This window comes from Xiphophorus hellerii, chromosome 21 (assembly GCF_003331165.1).
Source record: "Xiphophorus hellerii strain 12219 chromosome 21, Xiphophorus_hellerii-4.1, whole genome shotgun sequence".
Taxonomy (NCBI): domain Eukaryota; kingdom Metazoa; phylum Chordata; class Actinopteri; order Cyprinodontiformes; family Poeciliidae; genus Xiphophorus; species Xiphophorus hellerii.
The window spans coordinates 17515860-17533369 of record NC_045692.1 but is presented as its reverse complement, the minus strand read 5'-3'; the positions used below and the strand labels follow the sequence as shown (position 1 = coordinate 17533369).

The following is a 17510-nucleotide window of genomic DNA, read 5'->3' as shown; positions in this document are numbered from 1 at the left end:
AAATTTAAATAACCCAAAAGGAAGATTTCGTATTGCAGTAACTCAAACCATCCAAGCTTCTTTGAAAAGTTATGATAGATGCCAACGGCTGTGCACACAAAGGGTCTCTAGATGAATATTGTTATTTATGTCTCTACTTCTTCCTTCATGACTGAAATGGTGTTTACAGAGTCCTGATTTTCCCCGTAATCTTCAATCATATCCTTCATGTTCACTTTCAAGATGAAATAATTGTTCTGACACCATGTCATGAAGTTGTCACCAGCTCTTGTTAGTCATACCAACCTCTTAAAAGTGCTTTATACTACAACCAACCGCACTCACCCCTACACATGTATGATGACTGGTAGGCAAGTTGCCCACATGGATAGGTAGCAGCAGGAAGCTGGAATTGAACCCAGATTGGATTGCATTAAATCTTACAATTTAGGAACGCCTCTTCATTCGTTGCTGTTCAGCCATAGTGTAACTTCACCTCATTTTTGTAGTTTGTCTTATTGCTGATAAGGCCCCCAAAGTTGTGTTATTTTCAAGTTTGATATAGAGGTTGCTGCTGTTTTGTGGCGTGAATACCCTCTGAACATCTACTGGTTGCTCTTCTCAACTTCTATCTTTTAAGATTGACTCCAGAAATGAAAAACCTTGTTTTTACAGTAAGAGAAAAGCCATTTTCCAATACTATACTTTTCATGGGCACATACTACTCTTTCCAATGTTTTAAGATGTATTGCTATAAAGAAATAATGAACCAAACATATTTTCTTTCATTGTGTGAAAGGGTAGTTTTCATTTATTTATTTTTTTATAACATGTTTTTGAATAGCTTTATTTTTTTCAGCTCTTACATAGTTGTAATTTTGCCTCTTTTAAAAGATTGACTTGACTCAACTTGTTCAAATCTTTCTTTGAACGCCACATTACTGAATGAATAAATTAATAAACATTAAAACGGAGCCTTCATTCGACGATGTTTGTTTTCTCCCAAGAACTTGAGCTTTGGAGCGCGAGCAGGCAGAGCGTGGCTGCGTCACATCCGTGGACTCTCTCCGGAAGTACAGTTAATTTTTATTCACAGGGAGAGAAAAAAACACAGCTGTTGTAAAGAAAGAAAACATCAAAGTGAGTTTATCAGGTACGTGTGGTGGTTTTGCCTTGTTGGTGAGCTCGGTAAGCCTCAGTGGGAACTGTGCTCAGTGTGTGAAGCTGCTGTTTTGTTCTTTGTGAGTCTCGCTGCGCTCATTTTTCTGCGAGTTGGCAGCAGCTAGCGTTAGCTTCTAGCTATCCATCAGCTAACTGAGCATTTCTGCCTGCCTGCTCTGCTCTCACTGACAACTGCCTCCCTCCTCCGTTAGATTATCCTTTAGAGCATTTGTTAAAATGGGTGATATGTAGATTGTACGTCGTGTTACTTGCTAAGCAGTTACTTTAATTCCAATTTATCTGTTTGTGTCCACCATTAGCCTGCCTTGTTGCATGCATGATAAACATCAGCTGCAGATCTATGGTGTAATGCATGTTTGGCAGTGAGTTTTTGCATGTTTATGTGTTATTTTAGCAGAAATTAAATTTAAAATGCAAAGAAACAGATAACTCAAAGTCGGTTTTTATCAATAACTGTAAGAGCAAGTTGCTTTAGGTAAATTGCTTGGAAAATAGTGTTTGCACGCTTATAGAAGTCTTTGTTTACATTCTTTTTAAAATCCAAATTAAATGATTTAGAATAGATTGTAATATCAGACAAAAATCACTGTAGTGAATAAAAGACAGTTTTCAAATAATGATTCCATTTACTGAGGGGAACAAAGCTCATTGGAAAAGAGTAGTGGATTTTTAACCCTATTAACTCTATTGGAGGGGTTACATTAGTATAAGAATAGACTATCTCTTCCACAGCAGCTAATGATATTTGAATCCAGACTTTGACTAGGCCACTCCAAAACCCCCATTTATTTTTTTTATTTCTTATTTCAAATCTTTCCACTTGCTGGTGTGCTTTGGTTTATTGCTCTTTTGCATGAACTAAATGTTCTCAAGCTTAAGGTTCTCAAGATGATGGCTGGACATTCTCCTGAGTAATTTTCTGTTTTAGTATAAATGATTAAATCAGTTATGACTAGTCATCCAGGTGTTGTAGAATATGGATGTGGTGTAAACAATTTTAGCCAGATATGATTTGACTATTTGGCCAGCAGAGGATTTTACCTCACAATCTTTCCATATGCTAGTTTTGCTCTGTCTATATTTTTATTGTTGACTCATGAACATTTAACTGAGATATGTGAGGTCTGCAGTGCTTCAGATGTTCTGGGTTATTTTCTAACCTCTTGAATGAGTTAGAAAATAGCTAATTTTCCAACTAATTATGCCTGCTGCTATTATTTAAAGAACATTATCAAAGAACAGTTATTATGGGTTTTGGATTGTTGTCCTTTTTGACCACCTCCTTTTGTCCGTGTTTCAGTGTTTGGAAATGAACTACTGTTGCTAGTTGTAAAACAGTTTCACATCATGATGCAGCCGTTACCATGTTTGACAATTGCTAGTGCTACTATGAGCTTAGGTTAAAAAATCTTTACTTTGAGACAAAAATACTTCTTTTTATTGTGGTGAAATGTCTTTGTGTGGTCTCAATCCACAGTTTAAAAATAGTTCAAATTTGACTCTCCAGCAAATGGAGTTGATGCAGATTAAGATGTTTTTATGACAAGATTTTCATTGATAAGTTTGTGTCCCTAGTTGTAAACTTTTTAGGTGCAACACAATGGATTTTTATTTTACTAGTAATTTTTTGTTATCATTTTAATTCCTTACTAAGTAGAGGTAGTCATCTAACACCTTTTTATTCAGATCAGATTTGGACACACCTGTTCATTTAATTTGACTTAAGACAGTAGGGTTTGTAGAAGAAATCTCCTTTTTGTTGTTGAGACCAACAAATTATGAACATTTGAACCAAAAAGGATAGAAATCTGTACATCTTTCTTTTGTTGAGGCAAATGTCCGAGACCCTTTTTGGACCCACAGTAATTATTTTTGTTACATGTAGCATGTTTAAGTTATTACTGTGCAGGTGAAAAGGAAATGACGCACTATAATTATTTTCCTTTTTCTTTTTATAGAAACAGAAACATATCAATTTTGGCCCACTGTTCAAAAGTTTTCGCAGCACTGGCAGCATTTTATTTCATCTAATTGTAAAAGTTCTGTACAGGAGGTTGGAACTTATCAAAACAGGGTGTTCTAAATTGATGCTATTAAAACTCATTGATAAAGAACGCTAAAATTAAGCTGAAAATGAACAGGCTGTTATTAAAAGTCAGCACAATGCCAGGACTCAAAGCGTAAAGCAAAGATGAATTTACCTCTACCATGGTTAAATATCCAGCTAGAATGATATGAACAGATGATTAATGACATTGATGCTCATTTGCGGCTGTTTTTAATTTACAACACTGTAGTCCAATCCTCATTGTGCTTTTCTATTTCTACAGAATGCCTGCCTCAAAGAGAGAATCGTCGCCGCCTGAATCTCAGCCCAAGATGAGGAAGGTGGAAGAAGATGGAGATGATTTACAATCCAAAACTGGACCAAGTAGCAAATCTCCCAACACAGAAACCCAACAAGCTAAGAAAAAAAGATCTTCTATGGAAGATGAAAATAATTCATTAAAACAGAGTTCTCCTTCAAATGATTCCAGTCCAACCCCCTCAGACCCACCTCTTAAAAAAGCCAAGCTTCAAACAGCCACAAGTGCCTCCTACGGAGAAGCTCCCTCACTGCAAGCTAACTCCAAAGGTTCCCTGAAGCGGACTGCCTCAGCAGAATCTGATGAGGAGCTGAGCAGCGACACGTGTAAGGTGGACTTGTTCAGAGAGCGGGATGATGAAGACAAGGCCCGCTGCATCAAAAAATATTCCAACAAAGTCAAAGCTAAACGCAAAGCAGAGGAGGGTACGTCTGATCCACCGGACACGAGTCACGATTCATCACCTGCATCATCCGATTCTGTACAGATCGAGCACAACTATGGTAGAAACTCAGATTCAACATCTTCTCAAAGCTTATCAGATACTGATCAGCAAGAAACTTCAGTTGATGAATCGAATCTGGTGGTGTCTGAAACAGAAACGGTTGACTTGGCAGCTGAAGAAATACAACTTTTGGAATTTGAAAGCCAAGAAAACAAAACATCTTCAAGAGAAAATGTACTTTTTTCCTCTTCTCAGGGCGAGGAAACGATAGATAAAGTTGGGTCCACTGAAATCCTAAAGGGCGTAGCTAATGAAACACTATCAGCGTCAGAGGAAACACTATGTTCAGTTCCCGAAGATGTGAATACTAGCTGTGGAGGTGAAGGTCGCTCTCTATTGAGCCATCAGTCTCCTTCTGAAGAAAATCAGTGCAATCTAAAATGTGAAACAACAAAGGGTGAGCAGAAGGAACCCGAAACAAGAGGAGACCTAAGTTTTGGAAAGGTACACAAAGTGTCATCGGATGAAACAAATTCCCCTCCAATGATGGAAAACTGTAAACAAGAAACCCAGGCTGATGGAAAAGTAACAAAAGCAGAGCCCTTAACATCTTTGAAAGAAGAATCAAATCCTGAAGAGAGACACCATAAGGCTCCGGGAACAGACGGTGACTTGTATGAGGATTTGAACAAAACACACAAAAACTCTGAGGAAAGACTTAAAGAAAGCAGCAGAGAAAGGGTTGACTTAAAGTCTCCTTATACTGGTGCCAATTCTGATCTTCCTGCAGAAGAACAGAATCATAGCTTGATCCGTGACACTCAGTCTTATTGTCGGGAGATTTACGATAAAAATCAAACAGCGGACCCTTCTGAAAATATTATCGTTCCACTGAATCACATAATTCAAGACAACGTGACCAAAGTAGAATCTTCAAACGTAGACAAAGAGACTGTTACGATCATTCAATCTGCTGCTGTACCAAAGATTCAAGATAAAGAAGATTTACCGGCTTCAAATCCAAGTGTTATGGGTGATTTACAAATCTGGGAATCTACTGCCAACCCGTCCACAGATTTTCAAAAGCAGGAAAATGTTGGAATCATGGCAAGCAAAGAGACTGTGAGTGAAGCAGAGAAACAAAATATAACAAAAATACAGATAGGAATTACATCAGAGATCATAAATCCCAGTACTCCAGTGGAAATGCAAAAGCAGGAATTCCATGAGGTCAGGGAACCTCCTACAGTTGTATCTACACAGAACCGTGATCATGTTACAGTTGATAAATCTGAAAAGGTGAATACTGTTGAATGCTCTGGAAAATTTCAAGGTCAAAGTGAGATGGAAACACAGCCTGTTGCAGTGTTTAAACTTTTAGAACATGAACCGGAAATACAAGTGCAGGAGAACCAAGTCAGTGAATCTACCACTGTAGAAAAAGATCCAAAGTCTCCCGAATGTTTTGCTACAACGGGTGAGACTCTAACAGAAGTGGACATTCAGACCTCTAATATATCCAAGGAGGTCTTTGATAGGACTCTGATAGAGCAATCACACAGTCAGATGAAACAGCTGGTCAGTGAATGCACCACTGCCATATCTGATAAAGCTCGCAAAGATCTAGATAGTGCAAATAATGCTACTGAGACTCACAAGGAAGTAAACAAAGAAAATAAGGTCATGTCAGAGGGCGTGTCAAATATTGCTCCTATAGAAGAAACCAAAATCCAGCTGTCTAATGAACCCAGTGATAGACCTAACACAGCAAATAAAGATCTGGAAAATGCAAATGACTCTGCTCAGAGTCAAATAAATATTGAAGAAGCTGCAGACTCCAAGGATGAGGTCTGTAATATTGCAAAAGTCAAAGAAATGCAAAGCCAGTTGTTCACTGAACCCATAACTGAGATACCTGAAGAAGCTTACAGAGGTCAGGATGGTCCCTGTACTGCTCAGGCTCAAATCAACATTAATGATCTGCCTGCAGCAACATCTGAGGAGGTCTCAAGTATTACTCTTATAGAAGAAATGCAAACCCAGGCAATCAGGGAACCTACTACAAAGATAGCTGAAGAAATTAAAAAAGATTCGGTTAGTCTAAAGTGGGCCCTTCAGACTCAAATCCATGTTAATGTCACACCTGATGAGGTTTCTAACACTGCATCTATTCAAGAAATGCAAAACCAGATGGTCAGTGAACCTACCATTAGTGACAAAGCTAATAAAAATCAGGAAAATACTGGGATCACTGTAAATGCTGCTGCTGCTGAGAGTCAAGGAGAAGAAAATTCAGAGGTTGTAGCTATTACCGTTACTCAGCTGGTAACACCAACAGACATTTCCAATGTCACACAGACTTCAATTGAAGTTGATGTTGCATCAGAAGATCTTTGTAACATGGCACCTGTAGAAGAAATCCAAACCCAAGTGGTCGGTAAACCCATGATTGACATAACCAATGAATATCAGTTAGTAACTGCAGGAGAGACTGTTTCTTTATCACCTGAGGTGTTGCAAAGCCAACTGGTAAATGACCATGTTATTGACATGATCAACGAGGCGCAGGAAGATCCAGAGCATGCAAGTTGTGCTCCTCAGACTCCAATTGAAATTGATGTCACAGAAGAGCTTTCGAACATGGCACCTGCAGAAGAAATGCAAACTGAGATTGTTAGCAAATCCCCCTTTGATGTGTCTGATGAACATCTGGAAAATGCACATTCTAGAAGCAGTGAAGAGGTTGCATGCTTTTCTGCTCAGACTCAATTAGAAGCTGCCTCATCATCAGAGGGGTTGCAACAGCAACTGATGAGGGAACCTACCACTGACATTAGCAGCAAGGTGCAGGAACATCTGGAAGTTACAAGCTTTGCTTCTCCGACTCTAATTGAAGTGAATAAGTCTGAGAATGTCTCTAACATTGCACCTGTAGAAGAAATGCACACCCAGATGGTTAGTAAGTGCACTATTGAAATACAGAATGTAGGTCATACAAATCTGGAAAATGCTAATTCTACAACCAGGGACAATATATGTGTTTCTGTTGTTGGTCAAAAACAAGCTGATGGAGGAATTATAGGCACATCAGTGGAGGTCTCTGTAACTGCATCTGTAGGACAAATGCAAACTCAGCTGGCCATTGAATCTAACAATAACATACCTGATGAATACCAGAGGAATAGTGTTCAATGTGTTCATGTTAATCAGAGTGAACTGCAAGCTGACGGAGAAATTCCTGCCACATCACAGATGCAATCTAACTATCCTCCAATAGACGACACACAAACCCAGCTGGTCAGTGATCCTAACATACCCAACAAAACACAGAAAGACCTGGAGAAAGAAAACTGTGCAACTTGGACTCCGATAGAAGTTGTTGCAGAGTTTGTAGACATGCAAACACAGCTGGTCAGTGAACCTACCACTGATATACCAAAGGAAGTACAGAAAGATTTTGAAAATGCAAATTCTGCAGCTCAGACTCAAGTAGAAGTTGGTCCGACATTAAAATTCTCAACTGTTGGATCTTTTGAGAAAATGCAAACCCACCTGGTCAGCGAACCCAATGTTGGCACACCAGATAAAGGTCATGACAGTCATAAAACTTCAAGTCACCAGAGCAGCTTAGATATTACATGTGCTCCTGATACTGCTCAGAGTCAAGTAGAACCTGATAAAGAAATTGTAGCCACATCCCAGGAGGTCTCTAACTTTCCTCCAATGGAAGAAATGGAAACACAAACAGTTACTGAACCTATTACTGAGATACCCAGCGATGCACAGAAGAATACAAATGGTGCTGCTCTTCTGGTAGTGGCTGCAGGCTCACCCAAGGAGGTCTGTAACATTGCCCATACAGAAGAAATGCAAAGCCCGAATGTCAGTGAACCTAATCCAGACATATCAGCTGAACCTCTAGTTGAAAACTACAACAAGGTAAATGTGGAAATTGTGACTGTAACACAGGTACAAATGGAAGTGGACACAGCAGTAACAAAAGGGAGTCTAGTTTCAACCTCTTCACTGCATAGAAATAAAAATCAAACAGAACTTGACATGGAGACTTCAGAGAAGAGTTTCAATATTGGTTGTGTGGTTGAAGCACATAGGCAGGAAACTCTCAATGTAAGTGAACAAACAGCAGGAGATAACGTTGATGAAGTTCATGGTGATGTGATGATTGACAACAAAAGTGTGAACAAAACCAGCTGTAAAGAATGTGTGACTGTAGAAGATAATCCAATACAATCTTCTACAGTGCAATGCACTTCAGCATCAGGGGCTTTTATAGCCACATCATTAATGGAAATGCAGAAAGAGGAAAGTCGAGATGAAACTGACGTTTTGAGTGCAAACTATCCAGCTGTGGAAATGCAAAACCAAATGAGTCGGGATGTTGAGAAAAATGCAGATTCTATGACTGCAACTGCTGCAGAGAATAAGATGGAAACTCACTCTGACTCTGCAGTAAAGAGCTTTGCTTCATATTCTACTACTGAAACACAAATTCACCAGATATTTGATGGAACTCAGTCTGCAAGTGACACAAATGAGGGTAGTGAAAAAGTGACCAAGGCAGTGGAAGAATTTGTTGGCGTAGGTGAGAATAAAATTGAAATGGTTACAACACAGCCTCTTGAGGAAATTTCTCAACCAACAATGGTAGTAGAAACAAAATCTCAGAAGAGCCTTGATGCAAGTCAACCTACTGAAGACTCAAACATGAGCATTGAAAATGAGAACGAGACTTTCAAAGAACCCATTGTTATTGCTGGGAATCTAATAGAAATGCAAACGCCCAAGTCTTTGGAGGAAATTTCTCAACCAACGGCTGATATACAAACACAAAGCCAGAAAGCTCAACAGGACCTCAGATTGTCTTTTTCACCAGCTCCTCCTGAAATGCACAACCAGGTGAGCATTAAAGTAACCGAGCCTGTAGGAGACGCTAAAGCTGTTGAAAAATGCACTGCTATTTTTGAGAACATAATGGAAATACAAGCAGTACCTCTTGAAGAGATTCTTCAACAAACATCTCAAAGACAAACTGACACTCAGAAAAGTCTTGTGAATATATCTAAAAAGTCCCCAGAAAGATTTCCCACGATGGAGAGTGATGAAAATGAAAATCAGATTTCTGAAGAATGTGTCACTGTTGCCAAGAGTCCAAATGAAATGAAAATTCAAACAACAATAATACAGGAAATATGTCATGGAAATGATAAAGAGGATGCCAGAGAATGCCCTAGAAGTTCTGATGTTTCAGAAGAGGTAGAAATGCAGAGGACAGAGGGACAGGAAGAAATTTCCCAACCAACATTTACAGAACAAAAACATAGCCAGAGAGGTCAGGATGTCGCTGAATTCACTGCAGACACCCAAATTTCAGCTTCATTGTTACAACTTGAAACACAGATCCAGAGGCTTGATCTTTGTGTGGAAAATGATAACCAGGCTACCAGAAAAAGTCAGAGTATTATGGAAGTAAAGAAATCAGAGTTGCCTGAAGGGATCTCTCACCCGTCATTTATGGAAGAAATCCAAAGCCAGAGAGATGAGGTCAGCGAACTCCCAGCAGACCCTCAAGCAGAAAAAGCCTCTTCCCCTGCTGGGAGAGCATTAAACTTTATCTCTGTTAATGCTCAAGTTGTCAGACCTTCTGTAACAGACATTCATGCATCAGAAACCTCTGCTGAGATTTATTTAGAGAAATCTGTTGTTCACCATCAACAGCAAAGAGGCAAGGAGGTTGCCGAAGAATATGGAAATGAAAACGAGGTCACCTCTTTACTTGAGAATGTTCTAGAGACTGAAACTAAAATGGAAACGTCTGCAGAGATGGGCAAGATTTCTTCTCTCGAAACTGCAGCAGAACACCACAACCATGTGGCAAGAGAAATCAACGAACACACCACACACATATCGGACAAGGAACCACTTCCTGTTCCTAACTTTGAAGTTACCAGGAAGACAGAGCCTGTTGAGGATATAAGAACAACAACCTCATTAGAAGACAACATAAGAAGACAACTAATTGATGAAATCAGTGTTGACAGACCTGTTAGTAATCTTCAAGAAGCTGATGGGAGCAAAGTAGTTGTGTTGGTTTGTACCCAACAAGATGAGTATGGTGGTGTTCAGGCATCAGAAGATGAGATTAGAACAGCTAATGAAACGGAGGTCCATTTTAATGAAAACCAGGTTGTTTATGAACCGATTAGTAGTCCAGAGAGCAACAGTGGTGGTGAAATTTATACAAAGATTGAGCTAGGTGGTAGCATTTCTGTTCTGGACATACAGAACACAGAAATCCCCCTCACTGTGGGTGATGGAGCAAACTTTTCAGTCAGTGATGTCAAATTAGGAATTGTTCACCCTCAGCAAGAGGACAAAGACGAAATTACTGTTCCAAACAGCCAGGTTTTGGAGGAAATGGAGGTTCAAACTACCGGGGAGGTACAAGGTCCCACACATGCCCAGTTGGAGCAGAATAACACAACAGCAAACATTGTAAGTGTTGACATCAGTGCTACAGATGGACAGTCAGATGACGCTGCAGAAAAAAGTGAAAGAAGTGCCATTCCAGAGTGCACTAGTGCAGTAGAGTTTCCCAAGCAGGTACAAAAAAATGCTGGACTTCAGGACGCTCAAACCCACAGTGAAGTCGAGATAACAGATGGTGCATCCGAAGAGTATGTGATCTTGGAACCGGTTTTGGAGAATGAAATTCACTTGGATATCTTGACTCAGGCTGCAGCTGAATCAGGATTGTCAAACCCTCCCTTGGATGGCGGATTGCTGGATAAAGAGCCAAATCAAAGTATTTTAAATGGCTCCCAGAAGATGGGGATACATGAACCAACTGACAAGGTTAAAGATTATTCTGAAGCCAGTACAGAGGAAGTTTTACCTCTGGATGTTTTTCACAGTGCTCAATATTCCGAAGACCATACCTGTGTGGATGCAGAAATGTCAAACGCTGATACTCAGCCCTCAACTAAAGATGGCAATGTAGCAATAATGGAGAACGCTGACCATAACTTGGAGCTACAAGAAGTACAGATTCTCCAGGATATTGAGATTGGTCGAGAAATTGTTGTGGCAGAGGAGGATGAGGAAGACGATGATGTTAAAATAATAAAGCCATCCATACAAACTTCTGAAGACCCTCCAAAGTCCGAAGAGACGGTAGTAAATAAAAATAAAGATGTAATTAGCAGTACTTTGAAGGAAAAAACTGAAGATGATAAAAAGCTACCTGAGGTGGAAAAACCTAAAAAACAAGAAATGAATACACAAGCAAGAACCAAAGCTCGCCTTGCGGCGTTGGCCGAACAAAAGGCTGCAGAGTCTAAGAGAGCGGCACAACGACAGCAACTGAACCTCCTGGCGCTCTGTCAAGAAATTGCAGAGGACATTGCCACAGACAGCATGTTGTTGAAGAGGATAGAGGAAGAAAAACAAGCAGCAGTAGCAGCAGCTGCCAAAGCTGAAGCCAGCAAGAGGGAACAACCAGCAGTTGCATCACAAGATGCAGAGCCAGATAATGTTGCAAGCCCTGCTGGACCAGAAGGGAACTCCACTTCGGTGACCCCTGCTCTTGAGTCGTCTGCTGTCCAACCCTCTACAGCAGAGTCGGCTGAACCCAAACCAGCCACAGAGCCTCAGAAAAGACGCTTCTTTATATCACAGATTTCAGTGCCACTGAAAGCCCATGAAAAAAAGAAGCTGACCCGATATCAGAGACTCAGGCAGGTTGAGCTGCAAAGGGAGAAAATGTCTTGGGCTCGTGTGAAGAAACTAAAATCTGATCAAGCAAATCAGATGTTTTCAGACATTGACTGGCAAGCGCCTTTTTCTGGCGGTTTTTTAATGAGTCCCATAGCTACGCTTCCTCCACCAGCGACGAGTCCATCAATAACATCCCCCGCAAGCCCTGGCCTTGCCAATAAACCTGTTCCACCAAAACCAGAGTCCCCTAAGGCTGAGCCAGCTGCAACGGAACCAACTAAAACAGAAAATTCTCAAACTCAGCCCCCTAAACCAGAAACTACCAGAACTGAGCTTTCTAAGAAAGAAACAGCCAAAGTTCAGCCACTAAAAGCTGAAACTACCAAACCGGAACCGCCTATTGTTGAAGTTCGTAGAAGCACGAGGCAAAGCAGGGCTCAGGCGTCTCAACCTGCTGCAGCCGCCCCAGGGCCTGCTCCGAAAGTGACCCGGTCTGCAGCCAAGAGGACTCTGCCAGCAGTTCCTCCTCCTATGCCCAATGGACTTAAAGCTCAAAAACTGAAGCCTGTAGAGTACACGCCGTACAAACCCAGACCTAAGTACTCCCCAGATGACTTTGAATTAGATGATGACGACATGTTGCTAGGTGCTCCAAAAAAGGCAAATCAGCCCACACAACCGCCTCGCCCCGGGATCCCTGCTCAGCGTCCCACACCTTCATTAAAACCAACGGATTCACCACAACCACCTAACCAGACAAAACTGAAAGTTCAGAGCACACCTGGACAGATTTCAGCTCAGTCAAAGTCCACCACTGCAGCTCAGCCTCAGATAAAGCCAACACAAATCAAGCCTACCGTTCCAACCCCTCAGTCAAAGCCTACATCTGCAGCTTCTTCAAAACCAGTTTCTTCCAAAACCAACTTGGCTGGAGTTCAGCCCAAGCCCGCCACTACTATCCTTCCGTTGTCAAAAACAGCTGGTGTAAATGTAACGCTGCCGAAGCAGTCAGCTCCAACAGAAGATAAGCCACCTCAATCGAAGCCTTCAGTGGCTTCAGTGCCTCAGAAACCCGAAAATCCTCCAACCCAGGAGAATAAGAAACCCAAGGTAATTCCAGATTGATTTGTTTTAAAGTATTAGCTCTAGTATTATGAACATGCTATGACCGACGCTTTTCTTTTTTGTACACAGGGTACATCTGGTTCGTCTTCACCAGTTTCTGCCTCTTCCCTTACACCTGAGGACAGTACCAACATCTCTGATGCAACAAAGTGTGAAGAAATATCTGCTGGTTCGTTGTTGCTGTTGTCATCTCAATTCAATGCAGGACAAATCTGCTACTTTTGCTTTCAACCTTTTAAACTTCTCTGTCTTAACATTAACCATGCTTCCATTTTAGAATCCCTTTCTTGTCCAGCAGTTACTACAACCGTTCTGTCTCCAGGGAGTAACACAGAATTAGCGTTGACAGAGGAGAAGACATCAGAGAAGCCCTGCCAGCAGTAAGAATATTCATTTTGGTTGTTCACTGCCTAGCACTCCTCCTCCCCTCTGCCACATACCCCCACAAGTGAAACCTGTGTTGATCTGACCAGGGTTCTTGCAAAGTTGTGAGAAGTCTAGAGTTTAATATGACTGTTTTCCAGGTCTGGATAAGTATGGAAGGAGAAAACAGTATGGAAAAATATGTTTCAAAACTTTATCTCCCAATCTGTTGCCTGATATTAGTTTCCCTGGCTATCTATTTGTTTGTCTTTCATCCATCCATTTGTCCAGTCATCCATCTGTTCATCTATTCAACCATAATTTCCTTTATCTCTCCATCAATTTGTCCACTAGTCTGTGATCCATTCCTCCACCCAGAAGTCTTACATTTTGGGTGTGACAAAGGGCACCTTGTGTGTCACTTGGAGCGTTAATAGTGTGAGATTTTTTACAGGCCACACACTACACTAAAAAACATTTCAGAAGGGCACTTTTGGTCCAGAGGAAAAGGGCAGGTGCTCTAGCACTACCTACTGTCTATCTGTGCACCGCTCTGAACTCTTACCACATCTTATCCATCCAAGTATCCATTTTCCCATTTGTTATCTGTTTCTCTTATCTGTTTGTCCAGTGTACCCCATCCATCCATCTGTTTGTCCATATGTCCATAACCCATTTATTTGTTTGTCCATCAGTTTTGTTTACCCATATTATGTTCTTTCATCCATCCGTTTCCATCCATCCATCCGTTTGTCCATTATCCCAGTTTTCCATCCCATCATCTCTCTTACTGTCTGTCCATTTTTTCATCCAATATTCCATCCATCTCTCCATCTGTTTGTCCAGTTTTCTTTAGTCTATTCACCCATCCATTAGCCTGTCCATCTGTTTACCCATCTGTTTGTCCAACCAACCATCCATCCATCCGTTTCCAGGCACCATAATTAAAAGTTGACTTCCATAGAAATATGTTCATACTTGAAAAAATTGCTAAAAAGTTCTGGGATCTGGCATAGTAGGAAAATTCCTGATGTGTGTCTGTTTTACAGTGGAGAGGAAAAGCCACAAGAAGCAGCGACTCATCAAGAGGTCGACAGAGATGGCACTCAGACGGTAATTGTGAGCAAAAAACTTCCCCCCTCATCATTTTACCAAAGATCTCATATAGATTAAACAGGACTACTGTTGCATGTTTTGTAAAAGCTGTCACCTTTGTCTGCCAGGATGTGGAACAGAAACATTTTGGGCCAGAAGCCTGCAGCGTGTGTGGGATGCTGTACTCTGCTGCCAACCCTGAGGATGAATCTCAGCATTTACTGTTTCACAATCAGTTCGTCAGTGCTGTCAAATATGTGGTGAGACCAGACTGCATTCACACAAACCATGTGTCGAGAATCTCTTCGTCGCATTCATTTTTATCTGTTTAACTCCTATCTTGTGCTCGGTTGAGCTAAACGGGCACAAGGTATGAGCTTGTGCCTTGTGCCTGTCCTTAAACCGGAGTGTTCTTACACTTTTGACCAGTGTAAGGGCACTCCAATTATTGTGATTGATATGGAATATCTCCGAGAAGATGCCATTTTCTTTTAACGGTTTAATATATGTTGTTTTCAGGGGTGGAAAAAAGAGAGAATCATGGCAGAATATCCTGATGGCAAGATCATCCTCGTCCTCCCTGATGATCCCAAATATGCCCTGAAGAAGGTCTGTTTCAAGTGTCGGGCCATTGCCTTCATGTACAGTGCAAAAGTTAAACCCTTGTGTGTCATTTTGGACCTGCTATAACTCGATAATTAATTGTCCATCTCAGGTGGAGGAGATCCGGGAGATGGTGGACAATGATCTTGGCTTCCAACAGGTGGAGACAAAGTGTCCCTCTCAGACCAAAACCTTCCTCTTCATCTCTATTGACAAGAAAGTCGCTGGATGTCTCATAGCAGAGCACATCCAAGAGGTACAAGACTGCAGGTTCTTAAATCTGGCATACTGTTTTGTCTTTGAGGCTTTTTAAAAATCAAGATTTTCTCATATCTACTCAAAGGGTTACAGAGTGATCGAGGAGACTCCTCCTGAGGGCTCAGAGGGGGAGAAGGTGATGTTTGAACGTCAGAGAGCTTGGTGCTGCTCCACTACGCCGGAGCCGGCCATCTGTGGCATCAGTCGCATCTGGGTGGTCGGCGTGATGCGACGCCGGGCTATCGCCACACGCTTGATTGAGTGCCTAAGGTTGGTCTTAAGAGTCATACTCAACATTTTCACATTTTACGAGCAAGTGCATTGGGATTTTAAACTAAACTATGAAGTAGAAGGAAAGGATGAATGGTTTTAAACATTTTCCACAGGCAAAAATCTAAAAGTGTGGTTTGTATGTAGATATTTTTCTTCTTTTCTCTGATGCCTCTAAATAAAATTCACTGCAACACTTCACACTTTGGTTGAAAATTGATAACCATGTATAATCTTTCTAAAAATTTTTCCAACATTTCTTGGTCTAACACAAAAGAATGCATTTTACAAACAAACAATACTTTTTACATAATTAAAGTTGCTTTTCTTTTTACACAGGAACAACTTCATTTACGGTTCCTACCTGAGCAAAGACGAGATTGCGTTCTCAGACCCCACGCCCGATGGAAAACTCTTTGCCACCCATTACTTTGGCACATCTCAGTTTTTAGTTTATAACTTTGTGAGCGGGACCCGCTCGATCCAGCCCAAAACTGACTCGGTATGACGGTCTGATGGAGGAGGCGACGATGGATTCAAACATGAAGTCTTCACAGCATGACACAAATTACTCCAAGAAGTCGGTGATTGAACTAAAACTCAGGATGACAACTTTAACTCTTCCGGGCATAGTATTTAAAAAAAACTATTTTCTTTAGATTCTTTTTAAGCAAATGGTTGGTTTTGTTAGAATACACATGCATGAAATGAGAGCAATAGAGTTTAAAGAGCATATCATTTCTGTGTTCAGCAAACTGAAACATCTTTTAAAGCTGAGTGAAGATGAGTCAGGATCTCCTGAACGGTGAGGCTGCCATCGTCTCCAGTTTATGGGTGTGAATTGTAGTTTGGAGCATTCATCATGTGTTCCTGTATAAACCGAGCCATATACTGTACACATTTTAGCTTTTTGCTGTCTTATTGTTGTTTTTAAGTTTCACCTTTATTTTTCTTTATTTTAAATTTGCTTTGTTGATGATTGTTAATTGTGTTTTATTTACCTCTTGACCACATACCCCCTCCCATCCAGCATATGGATTTTTATTAAGTTAGTGTAGAGAATCATCCTTATTCTTTAGCGACAAATTAAAATTTATATCAAATCATGTAGATTTATGTGTACTATTACGAGATTTATAACGGAAGATGAGAAAGATCTTAAACCTGTGTTTTTTTGTTTTTGATATTAAGGTCCAGTCTTCACGTGAGGGTTTAGATCACACTCCGATTAACAGCATCATCTCTTAATTTCTTCATCGTTAAAGCGGTCGCCTTTTAGAGAGACATTTTGTGTAAGAAAAACAAGAAATTGATTTATATAAACCTCTTATGTAAATATTTATTTAAATAAACCATGTAAAATATTTGTTGACGCCGCCTAGTGGTGATTTTTCTCTTAATGAAGGAAAAGTAGCACTTAATGTACACAGATGTAGGTTATCAATAAATGTAATAGGTTATTTTCGTTTAGAAATACAATAAAAAAAATAAATTCATATGATATATATGCCTTGTACACAGAGTAATATATTTCATTGTTCACTTCAGATTATTATGAATAGGGATGCACCAATATGATTTTTGTCTTTTGCTGGCAATTCTGGTCATATGAAAACATAAATGGCTAGAATTAGCTTTTTACAAATAACATCATATGTAAAATATTAGATCCTATTACATCTATAGAATCTCTGGATCCTATGGATGTAAGTTCTAAAAGATTACATCTATAGGATCCACTGTGGATCTAAAGAGGGACATGCTAGTCCATAGTTACAGTTAGATCTCTTCAACAGATGAATAAAAAAGACTGGTGTGAAGTTACACATAATACTTTGTGTACCTTTTTCTGCCACAGCTTTTTCTTCCACTCAACTTTTCAGCTGTTCTTTGGTGTTTAACATATAATAAAATCCCAATTTCAGTAAGAAAACAAAAAAAGAATAATGTCAAAGTTGCTTTCACACCTTTACCTGTTTTTCTTCCATGATAGGGGGAATCCTTTTAATTTTCAGAAAAAATTCACATTTGATTTTCATTAGCCCACTTAAATATTTAACTATAATTTATTAAATGAATTATTAAAAAAG

At 40.2% G+C, this 17510-nt stretch overlaps 1 protein-coding gene across 5 annotated transcripts; it reads left to right on the top strand.

Annotated features, from left to right (window-relative positions):
• Positions 1-1030: 1030 nt before the first annotated feature.
• LOC116711669 (uncharacterized) lies at positions 1031-16786 on the top strand. 5 transcript variants are annotated; one of them, XM_032551092.1, is made up of 10 exons: positions 1031-1132; positions 3492-12816; positions 12901-13000; positions 13130-13211; positions 14244-14313; positions 14418-14549; positions 14809-14898; positions 15005-15148; positions 15236-15420; positions 15760-16786. In XM_032551092.1, exons 2-10 carry the CDS (start codon positions 3493-3495, stop codon positions 15926-15928), a joined length of 10296 nt encoding a protein of 3431 aa, XP_032406983.1. In that variant the 5' UTR covers positions 1031-1132; position 3492; the 3' UTR covers positions 15929-16786. The 5 variants fall into 5 exon arrangements, with proteins under 5 accessions (XP_032406983.1, XP_032406982.1, XP_032406981.1 ...); XM_032551091.1 differs by having other exon boundaries at positions 13127-13211; XM_032551090.1 differs by having other exon boundaries at positions 13109-13211; positions 14244-14307.
• The last annotated feature ends 724 nt before the right edge of the window (positions 16787-17510 follow it).